Here is a 26,248-nt window from a genome sequence, read left to right as displayed (position 1 = left end):
ATATAATTTTAAGCAATTGGGGAGGAAAACACTTTTGAAGTCTGTGGGCATGTGGCTTAAGGTCTGCAGTTACACAGGTCAAATTGTATTATCATACGAGTTGAGATCCAGCAACAGTAAAAAGCCTGAAACTAAAATAAAATCAGTCAGGACATTTTTTACACGGGCTGAATAGTTTTGCTTTCGACCCTTGTTATGCAAATTTCTGCAATCTATTGTACAAACAACAGGAGAAAAAAAATGGAGGAAAAATCTCACTACTTTCTTAAGACAGCGGTTATTGAAAGTCAATATGCACAGAACTTGAAGATATTTTTTTCTGTTGTTCGCAAATTTATCCGACAGAGAGGAAAAACAGAAAACATACAGAGATTAACGAATGCCCAAAGGGATTAACCAAATTCTAACCGAAATATGTGCGTGCACACTATACATACGCAAGTTATGTGATGTAGGTAAATGAAAATTTTTAGAGAAAAGAATTATCAGTCTTTAGTTGGTTCAGGATTATTATTCCATTGGTTCGCTTTATTAAAAGAAAAGAAAGAACGAACCACAACAGCTTTAAATTAAGGTTGTTTTTTTTTGCATGAACAGTTGCTTGCTCGTGAATCATTAAATATTCACTTTTTCGAACCGTACAACACATCCTTCAAAATAGCAAAATCCTCAAACGGCACAAACCTAACAGTAATTATTTTAACAGGTTTTTAACGTTTACCTGACTGCAATATACTGATTCTAGTTGGTCTATTCACAGGTAATAGCATTTCGCAGCTTGCCACTTATTGCTATTTTATAAATCTTGTTTTACATCACTAAAATGTCGACAAATTTGTATATGCAAAAATTCAGGGATTTTACCCTTACTCAAACATTTTCTACATATATAAATGTGAGTCCCACCATTGCAATAATAATTGTGTTTCGAACATGCAGTGTCAACACCAAGGTATTGCACAGAGCTACCTGAGATTTATCCGTTAATTTGACACCGCTAAAGCAAAAAAAGACTCCCACCTAGCAGCACTTCGTTCGATTCGTTCGATTTTAGTAACTTTAAAGAAAAACTCACATAATCTGAACCTTGAGATTATCAATCTAAACGCCCACAGAGAACGTTTTCCGAATACCGAAAAAATTTGATTGTATTTCCCGTGTAATGTAATTTTCGTAGCAAAATTATTTGTTCGAGATATTAATTCCCCGAGATTGTGCCATATTCTTCTTGTTTTATACTTTCTCATCTCATTTTATATAATGTGCATGAAGTGGATGAAGGCTTATCTCATCGCCTCATAGTAGAGAGATTTAAAAATACAATCGCTTTCTGACTCGCAAGGTCAGATAACTCTTTCACATAAGTTAGATTTTGAAATTTTTTAGATAAGGGCCAGGCCAATATTAATACTAAATTTATTGAAGTGGTTCTCCCGAATTTCATCTTAGACTCGGCATGCTGAACACAGTGATATGAAAGTATACCTACTTACATCTTAAATATCGCTCAAGTATCGCCAAAATAATCATTTTGGTCAGAGGTTATATATACGCAGATATATATCGATACTAACAGTTTTGCACTAGAGGGATAAATGCGAGATTATCGTTCTATGCAGATAAAATTTTATGTTATCTTCAGAAACAGATGAACCGCAGATCACTATTATTAAGATTTTTGTTGCGCGAAACGAATCCCAACCTCATTCACTCATACTGTTTCTTCGGTTTTGAAATACTAGATTTGGCACTTATTTATAACAATTCTTATATTCTGCTGAAAAAAGTGATTCGAAACTGAATAGCATCTCCAAGATAGTTTTGTTGGATGAACAAACCGTAGTACCACCAGCCAAAAATTCAAATTGAATTGATTTGTGTGGAATCGTGACTGAGCTGTATAGCTCAAATTCGACTACATCATTTGAATAGCATTGGTACGGGCCGTAGCAAGTCTTCACCTACAGTAGCAACACAAACATAATTCTATGTCAAATACAGGGCCAGAATAAATGAAATTGAATTTTCCTTTTCATACAAAAAAGAAGAAAGAAAAAACAGAGTTGATAGGCATAAAATTTTGTTTATGTCGCTGCTTGGGAGTTGCTATGTGCGGTCAGTTTCCCCATGTTTATTTTGTGTGGTAATCAATATTTCCAATGAGAGGCTTGAGGTCTTTTTAAGATTTGTAACGCTGTTCGGTTTTTGGAATTAAATTCCTTAAAATTCCAAAAAAACTCTTAAGGAATACCAAATTTTAACCATAAGAGAAATTTAAGAATTTTAAGGAATTTAGAAAAACTCAATTCTAAAAATAGATATGGTAACGTTTAAGGGGTGCGTCGATTTTTATCCTCTTTGACAAAGTAGATTGCACAAGTCTCAGGGGTTTTGTAGATGGTCAGGATGAAATTAAAACATCAGTTAAGTGCAATAAAATATAATTATTTATTGCAAATCAAATGAATTTCATAAAATGTTTTTTTAATCAAAAGCATACAATTGAAAATGAAAAAAAAAATATAACCAAAGTAAAACAAGATTATTGGTATAAAAAAATTGAAACGTTAAACAAATAAAAATTCTAAACTTAATACAATTAAAAAAAAATCAAAATTGTTGCTATTTTCCATATAATTTGTTTGCTTTTTTTCTTTCTTTAATTGCTGCTATTTCAATATAAAAAGGTTGACATGTCCATAGTTAAAAAAAAAATGAAGTTTAATGCATTTTGGCTTAATTTTATTATTTATTAACTATGCTTGTTTTTATTATGTACAATGAATTTTAATTTTTTCCCTTTTTTATTTATCCTTTGTTTTACATAATGTAATATAGTTTTTTGCAATGGATAAAATTATTTTGTAATTTCTATTATCGACAGTTATTTTTAAGTTTGCATTTTTCCATTACAAAAACTAAAATTTCTAACAAAAAAAATCGTTTTTTTATGTGTCGCTGTGTATCATATATAATGTATGTGTGTGTATTGTGTGAATGTGTATGTAAGGTGCTTAATGCTGATGGATTATTTTTCATTGTCCAAAAATAATTTTCTGTAATTTTTTTGTTTCTTTGTCTATATAATGCAATATTCATTTTTTATTTATATTTTTTGTTTTTGTTTTTATATAAATGTAGGAAGTGTGAGGTAGTAATTAATAGTATGTATATTTTGGATTACTTTTTTATGATCTTTCGTTTTTATTTTTTATTATTTTTACTTTTTTTTATTTTATTCTTTTGTATTATTGTTATAAAATGTCTGAGTCGGTCAAATACACGTTACGGTTTTTTTCTTCTAAATTGAAAAAGAAAAATTGATGCGGAGGACATAACTATTTCACTGCAGTTTTTTGTTTTGTTTTGTTATGAGGTTTAAATTTATTCAGTTCTATTTTCTTTCAAAATGGCTTTTATGATAAATGGAAGACACAAAAAATGTCCATAATAAATGCGGGGTTGTCTTTTTCTTTGTTTGTTATCGTTCAAGTTTTTTTCTTTTTTTTTTCTTCAATAAAATGCAATTGTAGTTATTAAATGCTCCATACTCGAAAACGAAAAAAAAAATGTCTGTTGGCAAACACACACATTTTTACTGGAGAATTGTATTTGACCTCAAAGCTGTAATTATTATTAAATTCATTCTAGCGTTGTTCTCAAAGGCAAAACCAATTTATATATTTTTCTGAATTTGAATTGAAATGATCGAATTATAAGTGTTTTCGTTTCCATTTTATTGTTGTGGTGAATTAATATTTGTTTTATTTAACTTGGTTGGCAAATCATGATATAATGCATTTTCCTTTTTTTTTGTATCTTAATCTCGAGATTTATTTTAACGCTAAAAACTTTTATTGGTGTTTAACAGATGAACCAAAAAGTTTGTTTTTTCGTTTTAATAATTTTATTTTTATACCTCTGAAAGTGGCTTTTTTTTCGTTTAACAGTCGTCGTCAACCAAATAAAACGAAAAGAAATGAACCCCATATTTAGAGTTCATTGTGAATTTACTATACTTCTTCAAAAATATAATTTTCTATGCGCTAAATCGTCGTTGTCGCACACACTTTACTAAAATAAAACACTTTGAAGATATGTCTGATGAATAGGAACAAAAAGCATAATGTAATTGTCTAAAATAAAACAAAATAAAATAAAAAGATGTTCACTGGTGGCGCAGTGAGATTTCTACGAATATTTGTATGTATGTTATATGGGCATTATTCGGTTCATTTTACCACCGTAAAACTTTATTATTTCTTCATATATTTACTTCTTCGTTTTCTTCCTTTTTTTCGTTTTCTTCTCTCTTGTAACAGATAGTTTTATTACATCTGCACTAAACAGTTTTACAACAGCGGTAAAATCTTAAAACAGATAATATAGATAAGAGACAGATGTTGTATATAAAATACATTTGAATAAGTAAATTTTTCAATGTTGTTGTTGTTTGTAAGTATTGTAATTTTTTGGTAAAATTCATGACGAAAAGTATTAGGACAAAATATTTTTATGTTATATATACACAAATCAGGAAGGAGAGTAGCCGTTTCCATAAAGGGACACACAAAGAAGGAGATTTATTTTTTTTTGAACGCACCGATGCTATCTGATTTTCCAAATTTAAAACAAAAATTTTTCGTTTTAAATTTCACAGGGACTGTGTGATTTGTCAAGGTCTGGGTTTTATGGGTATATTGTGTATATTTCGCCAGTGTTTCTCTATCGCCAAACCCATTCGAAATGATGGTGTTGATGAATTTTAATTGGTATGAAATTAGTGAATAGAGTTAGAAAGTGAAGTTAAGGGTCTGTGTTCATGGGAAAATGATTTTTTTTTCTACCAAATAATTTTTGGATTTTTTTTTAATCTGAGAAATTTGACGAAAACAGTTTATGCAGAAATAGACCCATCCAAGCGAAGCGAGTTAAAATAAATTTTCTCGGATGGAAATATCGACAGTTTTTTCAAAATAATTTCTTCCACTGTTCATTCATTTGTTTAAAGTTAAATTTTCAGAATGAATCACGCTCTATCGTGCGTCAACAGTCGTACAACATTCAAAGTTTTGCTGGTAAAGCCCAACCTTGTTTTTTTTTTTGTTATTCAAGCGCCCCCAAAAAATGCCTACATCTTTCGTTTAAACAGCACATTTGAATTCCAATTTACCTGGAAACTGAGTACTCCATCGCAAAAAAAATTAAGTTTGTTGAATATCGGCTCAAAATAGAATCTTGAATGTGGTCTTCATATGAAGATGTTCTTAGTATGGAGATCTCAGTGAAAAATTACACTGATGAAATTTCTTTTATTTTTTTCATCATTAGGCCTGATCTCACATACTAATGCAGTTTGATTTTGCCAATTCGAACGAAAAACATTTTTTTGTTTCCTTTTGATCCTTATTCAAAAAACTGTAACTTTTCCGATATAATGACAACAGTTTGTCAGAAATAAATGGAAAATGGTTCAATTACAATCAGAAACAAAGATTTAGAGTTAGAAACAAACACAAATTAAAATAAAAAATATTTTCCTTAAAAATTACCTTAGAACATCCGTCGGACGAGACACATACTGGTGCGTAGCCACCGTATACCGAAAATTTGTTTTTTTTTTTAAATAAAAAAAATCACCAAATTTGTCACTCGGAAGTTAGCTCTCCAGATGCGAAATTATAGAAAAAAATCTTAATAAATATTATACTTTTTAAGTATGCAATTTTCTTTTAAAATAATTTTATGTTTGCTATTTATCAATTCAAAAAATAAAATAAAAAATAAATCAAATGGCAATCAAGTTTAAACGAAGATAAATATAAAATGTGATGACCACTTCATCCGTATACACTCATGTTATATGTACTTATGTTACACTTGACTCCATTTAAACTTATCACCATTTTTTTTCTCGAAAAATAAAACCCTATCATCAAAAATAACCTTCGACTGATTCGGCAGAGCTTTTTCATTGGGATGTGCATGATTTTTTTTCTTTCTTTTTGAATTCTGTGTGTCTGTTATTTTCATGTTTAATTTAATTATTGCTTAATTCAACAAATATAAATATTTTTACTTCCACTTTTTTTTTTGTTTGTTTAAATTTTTATTCATAGGTTTTAGCATTATATTTTTTAAAAATTAATTCATCTTTTTATTTATCAATTTCTTCGTACAAAACTAGTTCTTTTATTTTCTCTTGATTTTTTAATTTTTGATAAATATATTTTTTAATATTTTTTACTTTATCCTCAATTAATAATAATATTTTTGTTTTAATATATAATAATTGTAATAATCAATTTTTAGCTTTCACACAATTTTTTAATTTTAATTTTAATTTTAACAATTGTAATATGATTTTTTTTATTTTACTTTTCACTTTCATTATTTTTTGTCTCTGTATAAGTTAAACATTATTATTTTTCCAGTATTAAATGTTATATAAAATGCGATTCAACAGTTTGTTTTCTAAAAAAAAAGATTATCTTCCGGTCAAATGCAATATTGTACATAATATAATTGCGAATATTATTATGAAAAATCAGTCACCAAAAATAGGTTTACCAACAAAAAAAAACGTATAATCAAAACTCATTGATGTGTTCACATATAAAGGCTTGCACATAAAGTATAGTTAAATTAATCAATTTGTTACTATTCTCCTGGTTTTCACTTTCGTTATAATTTAACCGGTTAGAGGTGAATGGACGGGCCCAATATCTGTTCGGGCCCGAAAGTATATGAAATACGGACGGTAATAAAAATCTTCGGGTATATCATGGCACCGTCATTTTTGGGCACTATTTTTTTTTAACGATCCACCGATCCAGCTGAAAAACTGCAGTTGTAATCGGCTTCAGGCGTCAAAATTTTGCTGGCTTCAGGAATTTTATATTAGAAAAATATTGGGCTCCATGTCGAAAAATAAAGTCGCCCGCTCACCTCTACTACTTCCGGTCGAAAAAAAAAAATTTAGACAAAATGCGAGTTTTAACGTTTCTTATGAAAAAAAAATTAGGGAAAAAGAAAAGTTATAAAGAAGAAGAGAAAAAAATCAACAATGAAACAATATTGGACAAAGAAACTACTAAATAATTAACAACATTCACTGTGTTCTTTTATACATCTAAATAAAAAAAATATTTGAGCAAAAAAAATGAACAAAAATTTTACAGCAAACGGCGAATTCCTAGGACCAGCTGTAAACTGTTCCTTTTGCGGAACTATTACGCATATCGCTGTAAAACGGATTGATATATAAAAAAATATTTGTTGTTATAAACAAAATTTTCTTCTTTGCTGTTTTATCGATATATTTAGTCCCAAGGGTGCAAACACTATTTTTCGTTTTTCTGATTGGATGTGAAGAAACAAAAAACAAAAATCATTTCCAAAATAAAACTTTTTAATTTTAAATTTTTATTTTTGTTTTTTTTTTTAAATTTATATTTTTTAATGATTAATACTAAAAAAATGTTTATACTCGGTATGTACAACGTACAAAGTAATTTGAAAAAGAGAAGGATAAAAAAAAGTATTGGGTAGGGGGGAAACTTAACTTAATTTTTAAATGTGAAAAGTCCTTCAAATTTGGCAAAAACAAAATCAATCGTCGTCCACTATATAATCATCGATCTATATTATAATATATATATGCTTCTTCTATGTCTGACTCCCTTTTCCCTAGTTCTCTTCTATTTCATTTTTATCCAAAAAATTTATTTTCTTTTTCTTTTTTTATATAAAATTTTACTTTTAAACAACTTACCTCCTAGATTTTTTAGGTATTAGATTTTTTAATATTTTTTTTTTTTGCTTTAAACTTATAAATGTAAATTTACACTCCCATAATCATCGTTCATCTCTACTTCATGTTTACTTATATGTCGATTATTTATATATTTATATACGAATTATTAGTGTAGGTTTCTCCGTTCTGTTTATTTACACACACTATTTTTTGTTGTTGTTGTTTTAAAAAGAGTAATTTATTTTACAAAGTGAAATATTTATTATATATTTTATAATTAATAGTGTATCCAAATGTATATCCAATGTATACTACAGCATATACTAAATATACTTTTTCAATTTTTTTTTTAAATTTTTATATATATTTATAGTGCTTCAAAAGCAAAAATATTTCATTAAATAATTTGATTACGCTGAAAAAACATATGTTATTTGACACCGATACCAATCAATTATCAATATGACGGTTCTTAGTCGCTCTTAAACTAACTTTAATTTTTTATTAAAATAAGAAGAAAAGAAATGCATTAAATTCAAAAGTAGAAAGAAAAAATTATCATTAACTGCTAAACCGTTTATAATCTAAAGCCATTCTATAACAAAATCACGCTCGGCCGTATTATAAGTTCTTTTTACATTTTTTTTTTTTCATTTTTCAAATCAGAGCGAACAAGGGAAAAAGGAAAACAAAACAGAGAGAAGATATTTTTTTTCAATGAATTAAACTAAAATAATAATAATAATAAAAAAAAATTAAATTGAAAACAGTAAATTTAATCCAAATATCGAGATCTTTGTGCAGCCAAGGACGTGCGAAGTACACTAACCCGATTGTACAATTTCGCTTGAATTTTCCGCAGCGCAATTTTCTCCTCTTCCTCTTTGTTGAATCGTCGACACAGGTTAGCCGCTTCACGTAATATACTTACTTTCGGCGCACGATCTTTATCCTTTAAATTTGGTATTTGTCGCTTCAATTCTTCGAACAGATTTTTCAAACCGATTCGCCGCTGTCGTTCCATATTGTTATGCAAATTGCGCTTCTCAATTGTCTCTGTTTCGTCCGTATCGGATGTGGAACGTTTTACTGGCGATCGATGCTGTGCCGGCTGTTGTTGAAGCTGTTGCTGTTGTTGTTGATGATGATGTTGCTTTTTGCCGCGATAGCGTTTATTGTTTGCCGTACGATCATCACGGCTGGCGAGTTGACGCTTTCGGTTTGTCGATGCCGAGCTTGTGTCAGCATTGCCATATTTAACAAATGAATGACTTAGCGATGCAAATGATTTGCTGGGTGTTGTAGTTGCCGAATTTTCCGATTCCACCGAATAGCGACGTCGCGGTGGTATCGTTCGGACGCCGGATGATGTCTTTACAATACGATTGGATATTTTGTGGGCCACTGTTGTTTGCAGTGCACGTCGATCTTTTGCTGTTGGATTTGTGGGCAACGCCTTTTCACCAACAGACACTACGTCGATTTCCTCTTCTGTAAATAGAAAAATGAACAAAAATTACACTCTGCAAATGCGAAAATTTACGGAATGGCGGTAATATCTGAAACTATATCTAATCTTATCGATACGATAATTGGAACATCTCATGCAGATGTTCAGATAAAATCTAAAAAAAAATCTTTTCTCATACTGAGTAATTAATCTCTCGGTACACACGTATATTTTACACGCCTCGATAATTCCCAATCAGTCATCAATCTTATAAGTGATGCAAATATTAAACAAATTTCCAGACAGAATCATGTTCTATAATTAACTCATCAGGTCTATATATCAGTATTGCTTAAACTCCATTTATTATACGTCTCAATCATACTCGTACTCGTAATGAAAACAAATACTATCTCTAATTTAACTTTTCCTCATAGAAATTCTACTTTTTTTTAGAATTTTTATTTCACACTAACTTTTTTTTTGTTTCGGGCAACACACGCATCTATATAATATAATGTGTGTTTTATCTCCAACTGTTTGGTCTATTTTATAAAACACAAAATCTATGCGTATTCGGTACGCATCTTCGCATGTGGGTTGTTCATCAATTAATTACAAAACGAGCCGTACGGAACTTTGTGTGGCAGATAAACGATGATTCCTCGTTAATGTGATGAGGTCTTACACAATTATAATCGAGTTTGTCTGTCTGCACAAGGACGCCGGGAAATTTAGAAATTTCATTATTTTGGTTTTTAGACAAAAAAAAAATCTCTACTGTTGGGTCGAACGTGTTCACATTTGTTTCGTTGTTGATGCTATACCGAATCAATGGCTGCTGGTTCACGGATTAGAACCATTTTGAAGCACCCGTTCAAACTTTTTTAACGCATAACTTACGGGGTTTGGGCTTTCTAACAACTCGCTGATAATTCTCGATCATAAATAAAAGTACGGATAGATCCAAGGACATACCCGAAATGGTTAATCTGTTAGTAAAATTTATTATACCTAAGCGTCACTCTATCATCGGTATGATTTCATTAAAACGATTATAAATAGCTCGGTTTAAAGAGAGAGAAAAACCATCATAGCACAACTGAAAATTTACTATTTCAGTTCAACACCCCCTGCTGTGCACATTGTATCTGTTATACGTGTCGTACCAAACAGCCACGTTAAAAGGAGCATCATTTGTGCAAAAAAAAAAATTATTATCGTACACAAGTACCGCACCATAAACCTGCCCAGACTGCATGACCATAATTTAATGCATTTACAATTCATTAACCGAAAGTAAATCAATGAGAGCTTGCAGGTCAGTTTGTATAATTTCAATAGATCATATTTCTTTCTAAGGATATGGAGGTTGAATGTATACACATTCACTAAAGACATATCCTGCTGCAAAATGTTGGTAATATTTTTTATACACATTGTTTACGTACATTTTGCGCTAATTCTAGCGTAACGATGGCTGATAATAGGAGTCATATTTTTGTTAACAAAATGCGTACCTCCGCTCTAAAAAAAAAGATATTTTTGTTTTGAGGCGTAGTTGCGTTATATGTGTTAGATTGCAATTTTTATTCAGTAGACTTTGGTATACTGAATTGGACTTATCACCTGGCCCGAGTTAAATTTAAAATTTTCCACAAATAAGATACGCATCTCCGTTTCGAAACTGAAGGAAAGTTGGATTACATATAAATGAACTGTGATCTGTAAAAACCGAAAATATTCCTTTCACTCCCATACGAAAATGCAAAAGATAAAATATTGCGTTCGACAAATAGAAAATTTTGGTTATGATTTATGCGACGATTCCATTCATTCATAACATTTTCCTTTTGCATTTGAAAAAGAGACCCGATACGAATTGTGTGTTCGTTTGGTTTGGTTTATTTTTTCTTTTTCGTAAGCATGACTCATCTAAAAAAGGGTACCATTCTTGTTCTGTGAGTAACTTTGTACTGTGTCGTTTCGAGTGACTAATCAAAATGAGTTTGCTAAACATATGAACATATATACACAATACTCATTGAATGAGTTCGGTGATGATGCAACGTACATTCACGAGAAAAATACATTCACAGCTTAGATATCTTCTCAGAGAAGGAAGGAGCAACAAAAATGTTCGGGAGTTTTTTTTTCTCATCTGCTACATCTCCAAATTCTAGTAATTCAAAGTATATTGAATAAAAAACGATCATGTGATGAATAACACGCAAAAAAACTGAATTTTAAAACTTCTCGGAAGTGAAATTTTGCAGTTTTTTTTGTGGTGCCTCTTGAGTGCCAAAAAATCTTTTCATCTTCTCTTTCGCATGTATCTAATCCATGACAACAACAAAAAAAGTTGCATACTAAAAAAAATGTTGTTATGCGCCTCCTAGCTATTGTATCGTTGATAGGTTCTTTGACTTAGTTAAATTGGAAACGGTTTGCAACTTAGCTGCTACGAATGCACTACTTTGCCATACCACACACTTGTATTATAAACTATATACAGTGTGTGTATTCCATGTGTGATGGATGAAAAAAAAAATTCAAATTAACCAATTCAGAGAAAAAACAACTTTTAAACGAAACCGCCAATAATAATACATAAAATATAATATATAGAATTAAAACAACGATCGAAAAGAACAAAAAATCTACAGGCCATTGGCATTTAAACAAAAAAGAAACTGGTTCGTCAACTAACTACGACTAACTTTTTGGGAAAAGAATGTGGCTTCATGTAGATTAAATGATGTGTTTTAGTGTGCCTTTAATATTCAATGAAAAGAAGAAGAAGAAGAAAAAAAATTGTATATATCTTACGTGTGATGCTAATGGTGCACATTGTGCTGTGGAAAAATTTCTTAACGAATTACTTGATGTGAATTCTATAGTTATTTAGTTTTAGTTTATAACCATTTCGTATTGACAATAATTGCACACATTATTGTATATAAACACATTGCTAACTCAAGTGTAAAAAAGGATTTAGGTTTTGTTTATAATTCTTATTTTATTTTATTTTTTTTTTCTTACTTATGCCCGTATATACACATATATGTATGTTTTATGCCTTATGCACATAAATAAATTGGCAGTTTTTAGCAGATGCCTTTCACTTTAAGTAATGAATCTGTCGGTTAGTTTACGTATATTTTCTTTGCATCTTCTTTCTCCTTTATACGTTAAAATAAAACAAAAAAAAAATTACTTTGGTAAAATAGCACAAGAGTATCGAATGAGAAAGATAACAAGTTTTCTCAAACAAAAGTTTTTGGCTTAGCGAAAATATTTTGTTCTGATTTTTTTTTGGTTATTTCTCTCGGTTCGTTCGTTAAATATATATTTTTATCGATTCATCATCTTGAGAATATAAAGCTAAAGAAACTGGTTCTTCAAAATATCAATTATTCCGAGATTTTATTCGGTTGATTAATGGAAGTTAATGTTTGTTGGATAAGAGGTAGAGAAAGAGAGTGAGAGAGAAAGAGAGAAAAGTTGAACAGGTTGTAAATGGTGACCATCATAATTTTTTATTTTTTTTTAAAAAAATGAGTTTTTGGTGAATGTAAAGAATGTCAATAAAGTTAATTAAAAATTAATTTTTACGAATTAAAAAAATGTTTAAAACGAATTTCGGTTTAACCACTTTATAAATAATTTATTATCCCACATAATATGAGTGCAATTTTTTGCTTTTCTTTTTTTTTTTGAACGAAAAATAACGATGTCATGACATGCCTTCCTATGCCAAATTAATACCTTCATTTATGTTAATTTACATTTTAATTAAAAAAACGGAGCTGCTCACAATATATGCACTACACTAACTAGCTGGAAAAGGAAATATGAATATTTATGGAAACTTGTAAATTAATAAGTAACTAAGGCTAAACGGTCAGATACAGACGAGAAGGCGCGAATTCTCAGAATATTTCAAGAATCAAGAGAAACAACAACAACATCAACAGCAAAAAAACACAACAGATTTTACACACATCACTTTAATGTTTATATTTGTGCAATGTGTGAAACATTAACGTGTTCGTTTTAATGAAGTTTGCGCATTAGTTCTATTAATTACCAGCGAAACACAATGAATTAAAAACGAAGAGAAGAATTTCTTGTGTGCACATCCAGGCTCGGTTCTTAACATTTATACCGATACATTGGTCACGCGATCAAAATGTAAAGAGATCAAGTGTGATGGCTACTATTTATATGTAATACTGTTTCAGCTAAACGAATTTCGTTGCATGAAAATGTTGATTTTGTTCGGTGTCGGTTATATTATATCCGACAACCTTTGAATCATTTTAACTAGAGCCGCCTCTGTATAGACGATTTTTTTTCAATTTGCAAACGTGTAATTACATTTCGTTTGTTTACATCTTTAAGAATAACTTGTGAAGTTAGTTCGGAAAATCCATTTATTGGTTTTATGGTTTATACGGGGAAAATTAGATAGTTATTGCAAAAATACCCGGTAAAAAAAACGAGTAATTGCTTCATAAAATGCTAGTTATACGTGGAAGAGATCTTAACATATTGCTTGCATATTTGATTTTCTCCAACCAGACGCAGATTTTATTCCGCAATCGAAACATTATATTTATGACATAAAATTGACACGCAGTCATATATCGAGATTACGTCGTATGTTTAGTGAGCGATTAGTAATTCGTGAATTCGACTACTAATTTTTATTACAGCCAACAACCATATAGCCACTTATCATTTGTCATTGGATAGAATTTTTTTTTTTTGGCGCAACTCCTAATCACTTTATAGTTTCGGTTTTCTGGTTATTTATTTGGTTCGTTATCTTCCTATATATGTCTGGAAACGAGTTAGACTTGATAATAGAGGATTGGATAAAGCAATTGCCTCGTTTATTTAAAATAAATTAATTTTTTGATCAATGAAAGGAACTCGGCGAACAGACGTAGGATATTATACGACGAAAAAAATGTGTGTAAAGTACAGGTTTTGGGAAAGACAAAAAAAAACTTTTTTTTTAATTAATTCCATATACTCGTTTTCGTTAAACATTAAAAAGTAATTCCCGAAAAAAAGGTTAAAGTTTTATGAAAATAGATAAAATATTTAAATTTAAATGACAATTTTTTAAGGTTTTTTGAAAATATTATAATATGTATAACGTCGTCCGTATAGATATAATTATATGGAGGATATGTTACCAACCGAACCGAAATATTATATATACAGTCAACGACAACAACAACAAATAAAAATCCGAATCTTGTTTATTCCCACAAAAATTATATTCGATTAAATTCTATGACCATATTATCGAGACAATATTATCGAGGTTATTATACGTGTTACGGGGTTACAGTAAATAAAAACAATGGATAAATTGACCCATCATTCTCTGAAATATTGTCTGACAATCACGAAAAGAACCAAAAAAAAAAATGGTAGACAGAAAACGTCGGCAAATTAATTTTATTTGTTTTGTTTAATAAAAAGTAAAACAAACATACGGTACAGTTGAAATGAAAAAAAAAATTCTTTAAAATAACTTTTTTTTTTATCTATTTACGAAGCATCGTTTAATAAATATATATTTGGAGCACTCACAAGCACTTCAAAACAATATGCATATGTTTTAACAGCTCCATTGTATAGTATATATAAAATGTGAGTGACTTGACGAACTTAACATCTATCTTATATACACTATTTGAACTGCATTAGCAGGTGTAAAGTATAAGTGAGATATAAATACTTATATCATATCATCATTCATAAGTTTTCAATATATATATATATATGATGTTCTCTTTGAAACCATTCGTCGTGACCGCATATTAATACTCGACAGAAGAAAATAAAAAAGTGTTTCGATTCAGAGTTTAAACGAATATTTATGTAGAATATTTTTTATGCTATACGTTTTCAGTGGTTGAGAAGATCTCTCGTCATTTTTTTTTCTTTCGTTTCTTTCCAATTTTTTTTTTTTTAATTTTTAGTTTCGTTGTTGTACACTTGGAACGTGTTGCAACACGAAATCATGTTAAAACAGGTTTCAGTTATCGTTTAATGACTTATCAAAACACACTTGGCGCCAAATTGTATTACACACACCATAAAGATGCAGCTTTTTTTCGCCTTTGTGTATGCAGTTTTACGGAACTATTAGTATAGTGGAAAGATGAATATATAAATATATATTGAGATGCCGGCCGGCATAAAAGATAATGCCATATGTGAGATGCTTTGAACAAACAGAAGAGAACAACAAGAAAATAGAAGAGCGAACAACAAGAACTTTAAATTATGTTAAATTAACGGAAGACAACTATTTGAGAACTCTATAGATCATACAGACTAAAATATTCATTTATTTATTTTTTAATGAAGTAGAAGCTGAAACTGAAACCGAAAAAAGTGGGAAATTTCCAACCCAAAAAATTATTACAATTTTATCAACTCGTTCAACTCGATTACATGGCGGCAACCAATTCAAAATCAATTCAAAAAATCTACATTTTTATTGTTAATCTACAAGCATCTCTAGTGGAAAAATGCCTGATTAAAACAACCATAAAATGTATAATTTTTCTGATAATATATTTGCTATTCGACGACGTATAGCCTTTATATAATTCTTTTTTCTTCTTTTTTTGAAATTCTGATAACGCAATTTTAACATCTGAATACACATATAGATGTTGTCTTTTTATACCATTGAAATATTTAAAACATCTTTTTATTCATTCAATAAAATTCGAAAATTTATATATATCACCACGTTGTTATACGCGGAGAATTCTCTTTTTTTCCATTCTACGCATGATACATTTGAATTTATGAAAAACCTTCAAACAGCAGCTGTTAGTTGCTTAGATACGTTTTAATTCCCATATATCAGACGGAAAGAAAATTATATTTAAAACTTAAAACAGCCGAAAATTACGCATGAATTCGTGTGTTGCTATGCGGAAAGCTCAATCGCGAAAAATTTTTGATGTTAATTTCATGTATATAATATACACACGTATCAGACAAATATTGCATTGATATGTTCCATGGTTGCTCGTGATATACGACGTAACTTTATTTATATGTGTATACGAATCATACATATAATCGAGGCACATGTAAAGTGCGTAAGACATAAGAAACAGCTTTTCTTTGTTTAACATTAGTTCGTGTGTAAATAATTCGCACATGCGTTGTTATACAGATAAAGCAAATATATGAGAGGTCACTTGTGATGTATCTTCAGCGATCTTCACAATTTTTTTTTTTCGTTGTTGGAATTTTGTAATAATCTATTTTGTACCTATATATCTGCGTCGAATTGAATTCGGTTCACCTATCGGGGAAATAAGGTGATATACATATACTCAGTTGAAGAAAAAAAAAATTTGTATTTTTAATCAGTGTGTTTGATGATTAAACCACTGACTTAAAAGTAGGTGAGCACAGCTTTTTGATTAGATTCAGTACGCATGGTATCTATTTAGCCGAAATGTAGGTCAAGTGAACCATTCAATCGGCACACGTATTAATCGAATCCATTTGACAAGAAATTACTTTTTTATTTTGATAATAATTTGACTTTCGTTATCAACGTAACGCCGCGATTAGCTACCGGGTGATGTTCCAAAAGAGTAATATAAAAAGCAAAACGAAAAATCAACGTAAAATTTTGTTTCTTTTTCTCTTTTTTTTAACAAAAAATAAATTTTAGGTCAACGACATGGAAAAAAAGAAAAATATTTCCTTATTGCCAAACTTATCTTTCTTCAACGTGTTTATATGGGTGGGTATTTTTAAAACCTGTGCGCTACGACGAGAGCCGTGATAAAAAAAAAATCCAACCGAGAACTGATATCAATTTTATTTTAGAAAATTATAAACGTAAATGAAATAGAAAAAAAAATTGTTACGTTGACGATACAGACTTTTTTTTTCTATTTGATCATGCCATGTCACCAGTTTGATTAAATATTCTGTAACTCTTATTTAAATTATTTTCTACTCATCGTTGTTCAAAGCATGTGTGTTTTTTTTTTCTTCTTCTATTTTTATAAATATTTATTCTAATGGATCAGGAGCATTAGATAGTTTAGAAGTAGCTCTATGGATATATTATTCTTTTTAAAAAAATGAGTATTAATTTCGGAACGGAAGTGAGTACAATTGAGGTAGCGATACTTACTTATCTGTTTTTTTTTTTTAATATTTTATCAAAATGAAATTCATAAAAGATATGAAAATGAGACGTGTACGTTGGATACAAAGGGAAAATGGGCGTTACGTGTTATTCTTAACTGAAAGTTTTTTTTCTTATTTTATTTTGTAAGGCAAATAATGAAAACTCTACACGACTGAATTATCTCTAATCGCCTCTAATCTAAGGAGTAATCATACGTAAATTTTGCATTATTAAATAAAGAAATTTTCTTGTCTCATCCAATTGGCCTCTTAGAAGACACACGAAATGCCGCAACAATAACTCATACGCAATCGAATGATTGAATTTAATTTAATTTTTTTTTTCTGTGAGACGTCTGCGGCGACAAAGAAAAAGAGAGGCGAATACTATGAAGAAGAATAAAAAATAGCCAAGTACCAACAATGTTATCTCAATATTCTCTTTGCCATCCTCTTACATCATATTATTATTGTGAGAGATGCTGAATTTGGTATATTCCCTGTTTGTATGTTATAAACCAAAAAAGAGCACATAACAATAGACCCATGTACTTTTCCATAATGGCTGAGACATAGTAATGTTCGATTAAAAACCCTTTTTCATTTCATTTGGAAATAAATATGAGACAAGAGATTTTGTGGAACATTCGGCAAATAAAACTTTTTTTTTGTTTTACTTTATTTGTATATATGAAGCGATTTCATCTGGAAGGCGCAATCGCCAAAATAGAACGAAATGAAAACATACCAATGTGAATAATGCTGAACGACCTTGAACTGTTCGCAAAGTAATGGGTTTTTATGTATACTAAATGAAACGACGACGCCTTACATAGATATGTGTGTTGTATGTATACATATATATTTCGTATAGTCTTTTATATAATTTAGGTTCTAGCTAGCGCACGTGGGAACCATTTCCAATTGGCGGGGAACTTGTTAACATAAAAAAAAATAATGGAACAATTGACTGACTCAACCAACAATATTTTATATAGTTGATTCTCTTTTTTTTTTCAAATGTATAGTGGCGCGATTTTTTTAGGAATACAATGGAACAAGTAAAAGTTCATGATACTAAAAAATTTTGTATTCCAAAATCGAATAAATAAATAATTTTCGCACATTAGTCGATATATCCATTTAATATGTTAGCTAGGTAAGTGTAAATACCTTTGACGAATTTACACCATTTATCGTAATATTTGGTTACTCCATTAAATCTGAGTAATTGGACAATTTCAAAATGTAAATTCAACATTCTTAACAGCGTAATTTCTGAAAGTGTTGAATAAAATCAATAGCGTGTTACAATACATACAATGGTATGTACTACTACCACATAGAAATTGTCTTTTTTTTGCTTTTCTGGCTAGACGTTTTGTGTTGAAATGGTTTATTCAAACGTCGCAAAAGTTGTACGTAATATAAGGTGGATGGATGGAGAGAGGATTGAGGAAGATTAGGGCTAGACCGAAGATACATTTTTGTTGTTGTTGGTGTTGTTGGATGTGCTTGTGTGTATGTGAAAACATGTGTGACCGTCATTGATATGGTTCGTTTTTCTATTTAATTTTATTTTATTTTTTCGGTTCAATCTTTTTCGTATCGACCGTATTCCTTTTTCGTCTCGGAACAATATATCACACATAGAACGTATACAAAAAAAAACGAACTGTTTATCAACCAAAGTACACACGAAAAAATATGAGTATTTATCAAACAAATGTTTTGGGATATTTTTTCGTATAGAATTTTTACTATCGTATTTAACTTAAACACATTGCGGTTAAGAACGAAACGGATAAGAGGATGAGATAAGAGATTTCTTATTTTATTCAAAAATTTATGTTCTTCAATTTTTATGTGAATGGATGACGGAGAGGGGTTTTTTTGTCAAGAAGGTTCTTCTGCTATCGATACATGATAACAAATATTTACCATTTTTGCTAGGAGTCAAGTTGAATATTAACGATTATTCATGAGCCAGTGGGAAAAAAAGGCGTGAAATTGAGCGTCTGACAGATTTAGGACTATCTATAAATCAATTAGGCTTTTCACAGTTGATTATCGTTACAAAAACAACAACAAGAAAATATGCAAAGTCTAACTGGAGATTATTATTGTATACGGAAAGGCAACGATTTCTAATGATTTTGTAATTGGTAAAAAGTAATAAAGAAATTGCCGGTCTCTTGAATTATAAATACAGCTAACCCATTAGGAAATCATCGTCTAGCCTCAGCTATTAACCATCATTTAACTTATCCAAAAACGGTGCTAACCTCGACACGCACTTTTTGTATTATTTTGGACATAGACACTTAACAAATTCGTATTCAAATTTGTCGCTCGAATTGCGTATTTAAGTAGGAAGGACAGCTGATAAAACTTACAATTCATGTTAAAATTCGGAAATATTATCGTTTTCTCACACTTTTTAGTGGGGGAAATATTTTCAATCGAAATTTCGGAATTTTCCAGAATCTGTTCAGACCCAAAAAGAATCGCTGATGAACAATGAATATGCATATCCAGTTGCCTATTAGCATATATTTACACTTAACACTAGATTCATAGTAAAAGACGACAATTCGTATATAAGTTATACAACATAATGGTAGACCATTTCTGATGTTTTTTTTTGGTGAATGTAAGTACAACGCAATAAACCATTTATATTCGCCGTTTATAAAGTGTCGGTTAGTAATAAAACTACAATCTGTACATTGCTTGGATTGTATAACCAACACAAGGTTGTCCTTAGTTCAATTCGCTCTTTTTTCCTTTAAATTACTTAACAAAGAATTCCGCATAAAGAATATGAATGAATGAATGTGATATACCCGGAGATATGCTTTTAAGAATAAAATGTCGTGTTCGTATGTGATTTTAGGCGAAGACGGGGCCGGTTCTATTATATACGTAATTTATGAAATCTGATAGGAATGGAAAATAAATGGCGTAATCAAAGTGATTCCGTTTTGCCGTATTGCAGTGTGCCCATACTTTCCGTGACAAGAATTTCCTGCAATTTACGGAATTCCAAGACGTATAGTATTATATGCAACTCCCCCTAACTATTAATGTTCTCTGCAGTTGTTACCAATTAGATTAACGAAAATGTCTTATCGTAAATAGCCGACCGATAGTTTGCACTTGTGACAAAGGCAGAAAATAAGTGTTGTCGTTAAATTAGCACCACCAATAAACTAATTAGTACGGGCAAAGTGTGCCATTTTTTTTACCTTATTCTCGGTAAAAATATGTTTTTTCGAACATTTAAACAATCGGTCAAATGGGAAAGGGGAATTAATTTTTCGTTAGTAAAGCCAATCTCTTTAAAGAAAGTTAATTATTAACTTTTTTTTTGGAGAAGCAGACAACAAGAGAAGAAGAAGAAAAAAACACTCCGAATGCTTTTTGGTGTCAATCGGTTATCATAATGTGAGAAACATTCGGCTTAATGAGTTTCTTTAACTCTGTTTCTTTTTTTTCGTTTTCTTTCTCAAAACCAAAATTAATTCCAATTAATCAATAAAATGATTAAATTGAACAAAAAAAATCTATCTTCTCTTTATCTAAAATGAATAAATTAAAAGAAAAAAAAAGAAGAAGAAAAATTATAATAAAGCGACGAACTACGCTTACTATTAATGAAATAAAATAGCCAATGATCTAGTCCCCATGATCAATAAAATTAAAATTCCAACAACAAAAAAAAAACCTATAAAACTATTATATAAAAATTTGGATTGGAAACTAAACTCATCACAAGAATTTATAATTAACATTTCATTCTAACTTCCCAATAAACTATCCAAACAGTAAGTCTCTTAAGAATCACACACAAAAAAAAACGATTATTATAACATACGATACAACTTAGAAGAAGAAAAAAAAAACCAACAAATTTTGTCCAAAAATGTTTTAGTCTGGCCTTCGCGGAGTTTATTACCTTCTCGTGTCTTCCACCAGTCTTTCTTATAAATACGCGCGCGGAAAAAACTCTTTGAACAATACCAACATGAACCATCGCATATAAATAATAATAATAATAAATGAAATGAAAAAAAAAACCTCATTTATACAACACCGAAATTCTCTTTACTCCGGGTATCCATTTAGTTAAACAAAAATGCGAAATAGTATATGTACCAACAGAAGCAGACACACGTGGAAAGGGAAATACATGCCGGACCCACACACTACTAGCGATTCTTATACTTGTGATTTCTCAATCAACTCCACTTCTCTATGTACCAAAATATACGTTCGTACATTATGTGCAAAAACCAAATTACATTCAGCGCAGTGTCTGCCTATCTTTTTTTTTCTCTGATCGTATGTATAAAGCGAGGTGTATGTATATTATACACATAAAATGTATAGAAATTCCGCGTCGAATAAAATTCCCGCCAAAAATTTGCAAAACAACGCATGCGCAAATTTATTTTGAACCGCACCTAGTGACGTCATTCACATCAAATAGTACTATGCTTCATGAGTGTAGATTTGTATAGTTATTTACTCTATACTCTGTTTGTAGATATGTACATTAATTGTACACCATTGTACGGAATATGCGACAGACGTCTGTGCATGGGAGATTTTTTTTTTTTGATATCCAACAACAACAATGCGCATGATATGCTTTGGGCCCATGCTCATTTATATAAAGAGAGGAGAAAAAAAAAGTTGTATAGACAAAGTTCTTAACATTTATAGAAATTATGAACATTTTATGGAGCACTTTCACAACCTTATATCGATTTTGTTGGGTACAGGAATAAAGCTACGATTACAATTTTTTTTTTGTATACTCAATACGATCTGGAATGGCGTAGGTTCAAGGCCCTTTTGACTTTTGAGTAGGCTTTTTTTCCGTCGTGTGTATATGACGAAGAGGATATAGCGAAACGCATGTGAAGTGAATTATTTATTAGTTGGCAGTTTTTTTTAAATTAATTTCTTTTTATATTCTCATGGTTGCTTAAAAAAAAATAAGAAAAAATGAGAGAGAATTTTTATGCAAGAAAATAGTGTTGCCATTTAGCAAATAAAAAAAAAATCGGAAAAAAGCCTACATCAAACTTTCTTTTTACCACCACGTTCACTTCGTGTGTAATGCCATTTTTTTTCTTCTCTCTGGTAATAACAACAACACATCGTTAAGTAATCTCAATCGAATCTCCTCTCGATGAACAATGAATTGGAGCACATGTATATTTCACGTAGGTTTATGTTGGTTTACAATTTCATGTAGACACCATAGTTGTAACGAAAGATGTAATTTGATCTAGCTAAGTAATCAATTGCTTCGAGCACTCTTTTTTTATTTAAAAAAAAAACACAAGAGGAACAGCAAGACAACAACAAAAAAACATAACAACGCGTTTTGATTTTAAATGCAGATAGGAGGAATCAATTATTTTTTCTTTTCAAACAAAACATTCTTTTCATTTTATGAAATGTCAATTTGGTGTAACGGTTTTTCAAATGGTGGGTACCCACCACACATCAAAAGTTAATTATTTTCAGGTGACAACATTTGTGTTACTCTTTTCTTGGAATTGTAACGAAGTGAAATTCCATTGCGACTAAAATAGACTTGATCAATGACGTGTCCAGCGCAAATTAATTTTTTTTTTCTATTTGTGAACCATACAAGCGAACGTACTCTGGGTTTAAATTTAATAATGAAGAAAAGAAAAAAAAAACCCGAAACCGTTAATCAAAAGAACAGCACTCATTCATCGATAATCCATTAAAAAACTATAAATTTGTCGTCATAAAGTTTCTATCGTAAGTAGTTCTCGCTTTTAATTCATAACCCTGCCCAATTTAATCTGCGGTCCATATAAACCATAGAAAATATAAAATAAAAAAAAAAGAATGTAAACTCACCAGAATCAGATGGAGTTTGTACGCCCAGTCCGATAACATCGACGCGATTTTTACTTCTTGTGTAACTGTGATCACTATGTGTTGTTTGACTGTAATCGTAACTAGAAACACCGGACGCTGCATTGCCACCATTCGAATCCGAATCACTTTCATTCTCTTCCATACTATCGTCTCCGTCCAAATCTTCGTAGTCGGACAATGTTTTTATATCTTTCAGAAAATCGCTCAGCGAATCTGCTTTGCCGCCCGGCATTAGTGAATGTAATTTACTGTTTTTCACTTGCAGGCTGGTATCTTCTAAATGCTCTTTCAATAAATTGATTATTTCGGTTGGTGTTTCATTGTCGGACACAAGACTCATTCGGTTCGAGCCCATTGTGCATGCAGACACGTCTGTGGTGTGTTTAAACTCGGGCGGATCATCGTCTAAACTTAACGGCGTGTCCGGTCTTGCAATGTATTCACGATCTTTTAAGAAGTCGTTTGTCGATACAGACGGTACTTTGATGATGGCTGGTTTTGGTTGATTTAGTCGTGAATTAATTAATAATGACTGTCCAGCTGGTATCGATTCCTGTTGAATCTTTTTCGTCTGTATCGTTTGTTGTGTTTGCTGTGATTGTGATTGTTGCTGCTGCTGTGTGTCATTTTGTTGTGTTGCCTTTTTAACGATCTGTTCAGGCTTTGTTTTCACAACATTGTTGCATTGAAGTTTCTCGGGATGTGTTGTACATCGGCCGGACCACATACAGTCATGGTGTCGGATTTGACTTTTCGGTGATAGCGGCGAATCGTAATATTTTGTGAAATCAATATCGCTGTTACTGTAGATAAATTCGGTTGGAGGACAATTCAGTAATGTGTAATTCCAATGATCATCGTCAAGTTCTATATGATCGAACATATTTTTGTCCGGAGACAGGTCATCACCATCGATAAACATCTTGCTGATTTTGATAATCTGGTTATAGCTCAACATTAAACTCGATGAAATAGACGAAAATTTTGTGAAATATTTTCTGTTATCATGTACCCGCACAGTGAATCTTCAACTACCTTGACGTTTAACCTGAAAATTAATTAAAACAAAAAAAATTAATTTTTTTGTTGAGGTTCAGTTTACAATGTTGTGCGAACAGTTGGGAGATAAAGAGCGTTGCAGAAAGGAATTTTTTTTTTAAATGTTTCAAATTACAGTGATAACATTTTTATTAACATTTTCAATGAGAAGTTGATAATTGTTTGTTACTACGTATAATATTCCTATCAAATTAATTTTATCTGCATTTGATTGACCTAATGAATAATCGCTTATTTACGTACAATTTTCGTTCTGTGTGCAAGTATAAAATGTTGTAACTAGTCAGCACAAAAAGATGAAAAATTATTTAAGAAATTTTAAAATGGTTGTTTGACTATACGAAATAGGATAAAAGTGACGAAAGAAGTTAGTTTTTCGCACTAGGTGCTGTTATCGATTCGAATCGCGTATCAATATCACCGCGTGTGTGTGAAAAAAATTACGCGTATCGAACCAACTCATTTTGATAAAACATTTTCCTTAACTTGATAAGATAACACGATAATTTGATTACAAATACGAGTAAAACGTTCATTCATCATTGGACCAACAAAACTTTCCCATTCAATTTCATCTCTAGTTTTAATATTCATTACGGCACTAGTGCCGAAGAGTTGCCAAATTTCCAACAAATTTTGTTCATTTTATAACAGCTATCAAAACGTGACTGGTTTTACAGTGATCCTATATTTCGATTCATTCTAGATAATATATGAATAGGATTACTGTGCAGAAAAAAGATAATCTTCGAATGTATAAAATGTTGTTCCGATTCTATTGTAAATTGGTCTAGACCTATCCTTGAATCCCAAAACCATTTTCAGTACCAACATCACAACCTCTATTTATAGCACACAAAGAACAATAATGAACTTCTCGGAATTTCATCGACTGATACCGTTCGGCGGTTTGAATTTACTGCTAGCGATCCTAGACATAAATTAAAATCAACGTCAATAATTATAATGTGAATTGCTGCGTATACATATAGCGAAATGTGTCAGACGGAAAATAAACACAAAAACCCTTCTCACGTGATTGAATTTAATAAGGCCAATCTGCCGGCTTGAAGAATACAAATTTGAACACCGAGGTGAAATGAAGCTATAAAGAGCTATAACCAATTCGTGCAGAAAACACTTTATGTTTAAAATTGGCATTTTGATTGTTTTGACATTGTCCAGGTAAACTTTATAGTTTCAACGAAACATTTTTCGGCCAAATGTAAATTAGAATCTGGTTTTCGAAAATGACAGATAATTTATTAGTGAATGCTTACCGGCCGCATTTTTTTGTAGGCATAGCTACAGTTAAATGTGAACCGTTTTTCTAGGAAAATGGTCTCTTAATATACATGCGAGCGAGAAAAAAAAAGTCTTTTTGAAATAATCCGCGCGCGCTATTTTTTCGCGATACTCCAATTCGTTGTATAAATTTCTGAATTGGTTGTGGCTATTTATTGTGTAAGAAAAAAAAAACTGCTGAATGTTGTAATACCTTCAACCTTTCAATATAGCATCGAAGTCTTTGAGTATTAGAGATACATTATACTGCACACATATGCTGTCTGCTAATATTCAAAGAATTCATAAAACTTTCAAATATTAAATATGGAACTCGGATTGGAAATTAATGCATAAGAAAAAAGCGAATTAAAATAAGTGCAAAAATATTTTTGCTGCAGGTATAGAAGGACTTTGATATTTGAGATAATTATAAGGTAACGGATAGAAAAAGACTTGGGTTTTTTTCATATTCATATTGATTGTATATAAAACAACCATGCAGCGTTTAATAACGCAAAGCTGTTAGTAATAAAATGCTAAAAGAAAGTGGTTTTATCGGGCAAAATTGAATT

The 26,248-nt window shown here is 30.7% G+C and overlaps 1 protein-coding gene across 1 annotated transcript in view; it reads right to left on the bottom strand.

Annotated features, from left to right (window-relative positions):
• Positions 1–7,225: 7,225 nt before the first annotated feature.
• The window catches only part of LOC119083291 (myc protein), a 22,888-nt gene continuing 3,865 nt past the window's right edge, over positions 7,226–26,248 (bottom strand). The window contains exons 2-3 of the mRNA XM_037192988.1: positions 23,310–24,378; positions 7,226–9,247 (exon numbers count right to left, since the gene is read on the bottom strand). Coding sequence (XP_037048883.1) covers positions 8,532–9,247; positions 23,310–24,288 — 1,695 coding nt within the window. The 5' untranslated portion in view covers positions 24,289–24,378 and the 3' untranslated portion in view covers positions 7,226–8,531. The remainder of the gene's footprint in view (positions 9,248–23,309; positions 24,379–26,248) is intronic.

This window comes from Bradysia coprophila, chromosome X (assembly GCF_014529535.1).
Source record: "Bradysia coprophila strain Holo2 chromosome X, BU_Bcop_v1, whole genome shotgun sequence".
NCBI classification, from domain to species: Eukaryota; Metazoa; Arthropoda; class Insecta; order Diptera; family Sciaridae; genus Bradysia; species Bradysia coprophila.
The sequence above is the reverse complement of the archived record's forward strand: the minus strand, read 5'-3'. Positions and strand labels throughout refer to the sequence as shown.